The sequence below is a fragment of the Ruditapes philippinarum genome, unplaced genomic scaffold, assembly GCF_026571515.1.
Source record: "Ruditapes philippinarum isolate M1 unplaced genomic scaffold, ASM2657151v2 ctg9441_1_1_1_1, whole genome shotgun sequence".
NCBI lineage: Eukaryota > Metazoa > Mollusca > Bivalvia > Venerida > Veneridae > Ruditapes > Ruditapes philippinarum.
This window is the reverse complement of record NW_026856628.1, coordinates 1,000-10,597: the sequence shown is the minus strand read 5'-3', so window position 1 is coordinate 10,597 and position 9,598 is coordinate 1,000. Positions and strand designations below refer to the sequence as shown.

Here is a 9,598-nt window from a genome sequence, read left to right as displayed (position 1 = left end):
TAATGGTATGATAGATTCTCACACAGAGAGTGGGTATTTGACTGATTCTGTGATATCTAGGGAAAAGGAATCCGCACACGACAGTGCTGGTTCAAATACCAGTAATAGTTCGGAGCAGGACATTACTCCTTGTGCTGAAAATTTGATAACGTTCAGTACGTCAAGTAGTAACATGACCAGTCCAGTGTCACCTTACTCTGAAGAAGCATCTATTGACACTGAAAACAGTGCTTCTCATAACACTGATCATGTTTATTTGATTCTTGATTGACACGTCGTCTGGACCGGAAGATCATGCGGGTCAGGTGAATAAAATTTATGACGAATGTACAGCAATTATCGATCAAACATCTAGAATAGAGAAATTAGACATAGACAGCCTGGTTCGTATGAATTTGAACTGTGATACAAATGACCTCATGAGTATTGACAATATTATTGCAACTAATTTTGCGCCACCTAGACCCGAAAGCTTATTAATGCAAAGTGGGACTAGGGGGCGGAGTCAAAGTGAGGTTTGTGAAACATACATTGATAAGTTTAACCTGCCCTGTGATAGTGATATTAAAGCTGATAGCAGGAAACGGAATAAAAGTTCGGGATTTCCGATTCCCCGTCAGAAAGAAGGTGTAATGATATCAGAGGACATGTTGTCGAAAAGCCTTCCTCATGGTAAAGTGGTAAAAAGTGACAGCGGTCTCATAGAGTTTATAGCAGACGATTTGCAGGAAAAAATACGCAGAAGCAGTCCTATGTCAAAAACAGGCAAGTAAAAAATACAGTTTCAATTTGAAGACATTTTCTGTTCAATTCATATGCAGTATAAATCAATATATTGTTTTGTATGGCACTCATATAAATAATCAATTTACTCAAAGTTTTCAATTGGGGGCAAATTATAAGTAAAAAAATTAAAATCCCATTTTATGAGGATTATACTTATAGAAAGTCAGTCTGCTCTTTTTATGAAGAAAATCAGTTTTAATTTGATATTGAATAAATATATAATACCAATATGTATTTATAAAGGTATTAATAACTTAAATGCCTATTACATTTACATGCATAATTATTGAAAGCTACTTTATAAGTTAAAAAAAATCTATAATTTAAACCCATTTGATTTTAGAAAGAAACATGTAGAATATAATATATCTAAACTTCTTTTAAAAAACCTATTTTATTAGGATACAAAAGTGTATAACAGATTAATAGAGGCCTTAAACTTGAAGGGCTTACAATAAGATACATATATTGCACTTTAAACGAGATATTTAGTGTACATATGATTATGTAATTTCTTTTATCATCAGCATCAAGTGATGTGAGCAGCCGTAGATCGAGCATGCTCAGTTTGACTAGCGTTGACAGTATGGCCTCGTCCTCCATGGCAACCTCAATGACATCTGGAATGTCAAGGTCGTATCCACAGTCCCCAGACTGTATCCCTCCAATAGACCCAATTGCTGTACACGAGATAGAGAACCAGGCTAGATTGGTGGCAGACGGTCTTGATCTCATGATGGGAAATCTGAGAAACAATCTTCACCAGGTAATTTATTTCCGTGTCTATGAACTTCCAATTTACAATGTTTCATACTGAGATCGAAAATATGTCCTGGCACCTGTCAGCTTGTAATAATATAATAATATTATTATTAGCTCACCTGTCACAAAGTGACAGGGTGAGCTTTTGTGATCGCTTTTCGTCCGGCGTCCGTCCGTCCGTCCGTCCGTCGTCCGTCCGTCGTCCGTCCGTAAACTTTTGCTTTAAATGACATCTCCTCATAAACCACTGAGCCAATTTCATCCAAACTTCACAGGAATGTTCCTTTGGTGGTCACCTTTAAAAAATTGTTCAAAGAATTTAATTCTATGCAGAACTCTGGTTCCATAGGCAACCGCAAAGAAAAATCTTTAAATATCTTCTTTTTAAACAACCCCAAGAGCTAGGAGCTTAGATATTTGGTATGAAACCATTCCTTCTAGTGAGTGTCTAACCAAGTTTGTTCAAATAAAAGCCCCTGGGGTTCAAAATTGGCCCCCGCGCCCCAGGGGGTCAAAATTTGATTTTCCCTATATGCATATAGTAAAAACTTAAAAAAATCTTCTTTTAAAGAACCGTAAGAGCTAGAGCTTAGATATTTAAGCATGAAACATCTTCTAGTGAATGTCTACCAAGTTTGTTCAAAATAAAAGCCCTGGGGTCAAAATTGGCCCCCCCCCAGGGGGTCATTGATTTTCCCTATATGCGATATTTTGTAAAACTTAAAAATCTTCTTTTAAAGAACCCAAAGAGCTAGAGCTAAGATATTTTGGCATGAAAACATCTTCTAGTGGAGTGTCTACCAAGTTTGTTTTTCAAATTAAAGCCCTGTGGTCAAAATTGGCCCCACCCCGGGGGTTCATTGATTTTCCCTATATGCATATAGTAAAAAAACTTAAAAAATCTTCTTTTTAAAGAACCATAAGAGCTAGAGCTTAGATATTTGGCATGAAACATCTTCTAGTGAATGTCTACCAAGTTTGTTCAAATAAAAGCCCTGGGCGTCAAAATTGACCCGCCCCCCAGGGGGTCATAGATTTTCCCTATATGCATCATTAGTTAAAATTAAAAAAATCTTCTTTTAAAGAACCCAAAGAGCTAGAGCTAAGATATTTAGCCATGAAAACATCTTCTAATAAGTGGTCTACCAAGTTTGTTCAAATAAAAAAAGCCCTTTGGGTCAAAATTGGCCCCGCCCCAGGGCGTCATTGATTTTCCCTATATGCATATTAGTAAAAACTTAAAAAATTCTTCTTTTAAAGAACTCAAAGAGCTAGAGCTAAGATATTTAGCATGAAACATGTTCTAAGTGGGTGTTCTACCAATGTCATGTTCAAATAAAAAGCCCTGGGGTCAAAACTGGCCCCGCCCGGGTGGGGGGGGGGTCATTGATTTTCCTTATATATATGTGATATAGCAAAAAACTTTAAAAATCTTCTTTTTGAAAAAAAAACCAAATAGCTAGAGTTTTAGATATTAAGCATGAAACATTCTTTAAGTAATATATCTACAAAGTTTGTTCAAATAAAAAGCCCGGGGGTCAAAACTGGCCCTGCCCCAGGGGTGTCATTGTTTTAAACTAATATGTGTATAGTAAAAAACTTTAAAAAATCTTCTTTTAAAAAAACCCAAATGAGCTTAGAAATTAGATGTTTAGCATGAAACATCTTTTATGGGTGTCTACCAAGTCTCGTTCAAATAAACAAATAAAAGCCTTGGGTAAAAATTGGGGCCCGGGGTGGCGGGGGGGGCCCTATATACAGGTGAGCGACCTCAGGGCATCATGGCCCTCTTGTTATTGCCTTCCTTACTTATTAGCTCACCACAATGTCCTCAAAGATGAGCTTTTGTGGTGACCCATTGTCCGTCGTCCATTGTTCTGTCAGTCCTTGTGTCAACAATTTCTTTAAACAACTTCTCTTAAACCACTTGGCCAAATTTGTTGAAACTTTGCAGGGAATTCCTTGCATGACGCTCTACCAAAGTTGTCAAAAGAATTAAATTCCATAAAGAACTCTGGTTGCATGGCAACCGAAAGATTTTTTTTACAAAAACCTTAAAAAACAGTCTTTTTGTAAAAAATGGAAAGTGGTAGAGCTTAGATATTTTTGGCATGAAAAATCTTCTAGTGGATGTCTCCCAATTTTGTTCAAAAAAAACCCCTGGGAAAAAATTGGGCCCCGGGCCCCCGGTGTCTTTGGGATTTTTTTTATTTTTATGTATATAGAAAAAATTTAAAAAAAAATCTTTTTTGTTAAAAAACCCAAAAAAAGCTGAGTTTGGGAAAATTTGGATAAAAAAATTTGGTTCTGTAAATGTCCCCCAATTTAATGGAGTCTTGCCCCTCGACCCCAAAGACATTTTTCGCCCCAGGGTCATTAGACCCCTTAGACTTTAGCCCCTTAAAAATGACCCCGGACTTTCGCCCCGTTATTCTATAATGAAACCTAAAGTTTGTTTTTTTTCCCGAAAATTTGTTTAAAGGTTTTAAATGTAAAAAAAAGAAAAATTTTTTTTTTCCCTAGTTTTTTTTTTATATATAAAATTTAAAGTATGGGGGAATTGTAAAATAAGGTGGCTGTTATTTTGTTAAACAAGTTAAGTATTTTATATAAGGAATAGAAAGACACTCACTACATTTAAACAGAAAGTATAACTTATTATAACTAAGACTAAGAATTTTGTACTGTTACATAGTTACCAGTATTTTTGTGTCGCCTTAGAAAAAAGGCAACATATAGGGGTTACTTTTGTCGGCATCGTTGTCGGTTTCCCGGGTCGTCCCCTTAAAATTGTGGGATGTAAGTCAGTCATTTTTAAGTCAGATTGACTTCAAAACTTGGGTATGCATGCTTCTTTATTTGACCTGAAGTGCAGTGCACAAAAAAACCGGTACTCTGCACTTCTTATATTTTTTAGTTATTGCCCTTTGTTAATTTTCCATACTATATTTTTTGTCTGGGGCATTTTTCCCTAAAAATATAAAAGCTATGGACATGAAACTTCATAGGATGATTGATCTCATTAAGGAGGAGTGCAGTGCCACAAGAACAAAAAACTCTGGCATTTTTTCTTTTTGAGTTATTGCCCTTTGTTAAATTTTCATAATACTTTATTTTTTGTCCAGGCCATTTCTCCCTAAAGTATTAAAAGCTATGGACATAAATTCATTTGATGATAGATCTCATTAAGAAGGAGTGCAGTGCACAAGAACCGGTACTCTGCAATTTCTTTTTAATTTTTTGAGTTATTGCCCTTTGTTAATTTTCATACTTTATTTTTGTCCAGGCCATTTCTCCTAAAAGTATAAAGCTATGGACATAAATTCATTTTGATGATAGATCTCATTTTAAGAAAGAAGTGCAGTGCACAAGAAACCAGTACTCTCCATTTCTTATTTTTTGTGTTTATTGCCCTTTGTTATTTTTCATACTTTATTTTTGGTCTAAAGTATAAAAGCTATGGACATGGAAACTTCACTAGGATGATAGATCTTATTGATAAGAAGTGCAGGTGCACAGAAACTGCTGCTCGCAACTTTCTTAAATTTTTGGCCGGGTTGCACTGGTGGCAAACCCGGGTTATAGTATGGTGAATTCGTCGGGCCGGGCGGGGAAAAAAACCTTTTGTAACGTTTTCCTCTGCAACTACTTATCAAGCCTCTTGATATTGGGGTTCAGTCAAAATTTAATCCCATCCGTGGTGAATTTGATTTTAGGTCTGGTCGCTATCCATTCCCTTGTTTATACTTAGTTAAAATTTTCAGGTGGGCGGAGCCGGGCGGGCCCGGGGGAAAATTTGTAACAGTTTTTCTCAGAACTTTATTCACCCAGCTCTTGGGGATTTTTTTTTATTTATACAGTATAACACATGGTCCATACCGTGGGATTTGAATTTTCACAGGTCTGTCGCTATCCATTCCCCTGTTTATCGACCTTAGTTAAATTTTTCAGCATTAAATGGTCCAATGGTAGGAAAATTTTTCGAACAGTTTTCTCAGCAACTATTTCAGGCTTCTTGTTATTTTGGATACCCAGGCACAACAATGGGGGTTTTTCCCCCCCCCAATAACCCGTGGGGGGGGGGATTTTTGGGAAAAAAAAAATTTTCCCAGGGCGTCTGTCGCTCATCCATTCCTGTTTTAATGATAGTTAAATTTTTTCAACATTAATGGTCTGGTAGGAAAATTTTCGAACAGTTTTCTCGAGGCACAACTTACTTATCACAGCCCTTTTGGAATTTGGGGGTAAATACAGCTTAAACAATAGCCCTACCGTGGAAATTTGATTTCAAGGTCTGTTGTTCATCCACTTTCCTGTTTGCCAACTTAAGTTAAATTTTTCAACATTAAATGAATCAAATGGCAAGGAAATTTTTGTAACAGTTTTTTCAGGCAACTACTCATTACAGCCTCTTGATATTTGGCATACAGGCATTGAACATGGGTCCCATAGCCTTACCGTGGGTTTCTATTCAGGGCTGTTCCGTCATGTCCACTTCCCTTGTTTATAACTATGTTAACGATTTTCAGGCAATTAATGGTCCCAATTTGGTAGGAAATTTTGCGTAACAGTTTTTCAGGAAACTACTTATCAAGCCTCTTGATTTGCATACAGCATCAACAACATGGTCCCATAAACTTGGATTTGATTTCAGGACTGTTGGGCTCATCCACTTCCTGTTTATCGACTTAGTTCTTAAATTTTTCAAATTTAAATGGTCCAATTTGGTAAGGAAAATTTTTCATAACAGTTTTTGCAGCAACACTTATCAAGCTTCTTGATATTTTAGCATTACGCATTGCTCTCAATTGGTCCCTTACTGTTGGGATTCCCGATTTAGGTTTCTGTGCTATCCACTTCCTGTTTACGACTTAGTTAAAAATTTTTGACATAAATGGTCAAATGAAAACATTTTTTGTTAACACACAGCCTTTCATTGAATTTGGTTACAAATGCAACCCGGCCTTTTCTGTCTTGACCCATTTTTGGCTCGGGACTTCGAAGTATAATGGAGAGCTGTGCCTATGGGCACGGCGTCGGCGTGGGCGTCCGGCGTGCCAGTTTTTAGATTAAAAGGGTTTTGGTGGCAGTAAAATATTTTTCATGTAAAATTTTGGGTCATTTCTTTAAGGTATCAACTTCAAAACTTCAAATTATGGTTTTCTTATCATTCCAACAAATCTATGTTGACAAGGTTTATTAACTCTTGCACAAATTTGTCAGATTTTATCCTCCCTTTGAACTGAAAATTTTTCCTTAAAAAATTTAATATTTTTACCTTTAAATTCTTTATTTCTTTAAAGGGGGAATCAACCGCATACTTCAAAATATTATGTCACGCTTATCATTAAATTCCCCATTTTATGTGAAAAAAGGTTCATAAACGTTTAGCACGAATATTTTCAGATTTATCTCCTTGAACTTAGAATTTTTCCTTAAAAAATATATTTTTTACTGTTATTCTTTTTTCTTAATGGGATAATTCTTCAAATTATGTACCTTATCATCATCCCAGTACTTATTGACAAGGTTCATAACGGGCTAGCCACCAAATTATTTTCACAGATTTATCTCCCCTTTGAACTTTAGAAATTTTTCTTCAAAAAGTACTATTTCATTACTGTTTCTTCTTTATTTTTTCTAAGGGGATCAACCTCATTACTTAAATTATTTCTGTTATCATCATCCCAAATTTATGTGACAAGGTTTCATAACCTAGCACCAATATTTGTCGAAAGTTTATCTCCCTTTGAATTTTGCCATAAAAATATTTCTTTACTGTTAAACCTTATTTATTTCTAAAGGGATCAACTTATAACTTCAAAATATTTTACGTTATCATCACCACATCTTATGTGACAAGGCTTCTAACTCTAAGCACAAATTTGCAAAAATTATCTCCCAAAATTAAAACTTAGTTTTTTTTACTAAAAAAATGTTATTTTTTTTTAACTTTTTTATTTTTGGGGGGGTTTACTCCTAATTAAAAATTATTAATTTTTAAATAAATTTAACTTTAATGTGAAAATGTTCAAAAAACTCTTGAAAAATTTATTTACAATTTATCTCCCCTTTGAACTTGGTTTTTCCCCCTTTGAAATTAAAAATTCCCCTTTATTTTTTTGGAAATTATTCCCTTAAAAAGTTTTCTTATCATTAAAAAATGTTTTTTTTGACAAGGTCCATAACTCTAGCTGAATTTCTAAAATTAATTCCCCCTTGATTTTTGAATTTATTTTTAACAAATTTATTTTTTTTTAAAATTAATACTGTTTAAAAAATTTGGTTTTTTTTTTATATTTTTGCCCTTTCCCTGCGCCCATTTTATTTTTTTTAGTGGGGCTTCGCTGTCCCCTTTGTGACATCTTTTTTAGCTCACCTGTCAAAAAAGTACAGGGGGAGCTTTTGGTGATCGCTTTTGGGGCCCCTTTGGTCCGTTTCCATCTTTCGCGTCCGTCGTCCTTTCCGTAAACTTAAAATTTTATTTTTAAATGAATCTCCTCAAAAACCCAAAACCAATTTACCCAAAAACTTCACGGGGAATTTTTCCTTTGGGTCCCCTTTTTAAAAAAAGGGTTTTTCAAAAAATTTAAAATTTCGATGCAAAATTGGGGTTGCCTGGAAACCCGGGAAAGAAAAATTTTAAAATATTTTTTTCCCAAAAAACCCGTAAGAGCTGAGCTTAGTTTTTTTTGGAAATGAAAATTTTTAGTGAGGGTTTACCAAGTTTTGTTCAAAAAAAAGCCCGGGGGTAAAATTTGGCCCCCCCCGGGGGGTCTTTTGTTTTTTTATTGCATTAGTAAAAACTTAAAAAAAATTTCCCTTTTAAGACCCAAAAGAGCTTGAGAGCTAAGATATTCTAGGGATGAAAATCTTCTAACTGGATGTCTACCAAAGTTTGTTCCAAAAAAAACTCCTGGGGACAAAATTTGGGGGGGGGTTCATTGATTTTCCCAATATGCATATGGTTTTAAAAACATTAAAAAATCTTCTTTTTAAAGAATCAAAAGGCTAAAGCGTAAGATATTTAGCATGAAACAATGTTCTAATTTAAAGTGTCCTACCAAAGTATGTTCCCAAAATAAAAGCACTCGGGTCAAAATTGGCCCGGCCCTGGGGGGGTTATTGATTTCCTAAAAATCTTCTTTGAAAAAACCCAAACAGGCTATGAGTTTTAAATCTTAAAAAGCATTTGAACTCTTTCTAATAGAGTGTCTTAAAAAAGTTTGTTTCAAATAAAAGCCCTGGGGTTCAAAACCTGGCCCCCGCCCAGGGGGTATTTATTAAACCTATATGTGTTAGAAACTTAAATCTTCTTTTTTAAAAAAAAACCCCAATGAGCTAGGCTTTAGATATTTGGCATGAGGACATTATCTAGTGGTTTGGGTCTAACAAGTTTGTTCAAATAAAAGCCCGTGGTCAAAATTTGGTCCCCCCCAGGGGGTTTTGTTTTCCCTTTGCATTGTAAAAATTTTAAAAAATTCTTTTTTAAAAAGAACCCCATAGAGCTAGAGCTAAGATATGTGGCATGAAACATCTTCTAATGAGTGGTCTTACCAAGTTTTGTTCAAAAATATAAGGCCCCGGGGTTCAAATTGGCCCCGGGGGGATCTTGATTTTCCTTAGAATGGCATATAGTAAAATTTAAAAAAGTCTTTTTTAAAAGAACTCAAAGAGCTAGAGCTAAGATATTTAGGCATATGAAACATGTTCTAATTTGGGTGTGCTACCAAGTATGTTCAAATAAAAGCCCTGGTTCAAAATTGGCTCCGGTCCTGGGGGTCATTGATTTTCCCCCATAAAAATGTGTCTAGCAAAAAACTTAAAAATTTTTTGAAAAAAAACCAAATAGTTGAGTTTAAGTATTAGCCAATGAAACATCTTCTAGTAAGTGGTCTATAAAGTTTTTTAAAAAAAAGCCCTGGGGTAAAAAACATGGCCCCGCCCCCACGGGGTTTCAAATTTAAATTAACTATATGTGTATATTAAAAAACTTTTAAAAAACCTGCTTTTAAGAAATGAATGGTAGGCTTAAATGTTTGATGTTTTT

At 35.0% G+C, this 9,598-nt stretch overlaps 1 protein-coding gene across 1 annotated transcript; it reads left to right on the top strand.

Moving 5' to 3' along the window:
- Positions 1-274: 274 nt before the first annotated feature.
- On the top strand, positions 275-1,552 carry LOC132747153 (uncharacterized; the record flags this gene model as incomplete). The annotated part of the gene is made up of 2 exons (XM_060736475.1): positions 275-765; positions 1,314-1,552. Coding segments are annotated over exons 1-2 (615 nt in total), but the record flags the coding sequence as incomplete, so codon positions are not given.
- Positions 1,553-9,598: the final 8,046 nt, after the last annotated feature.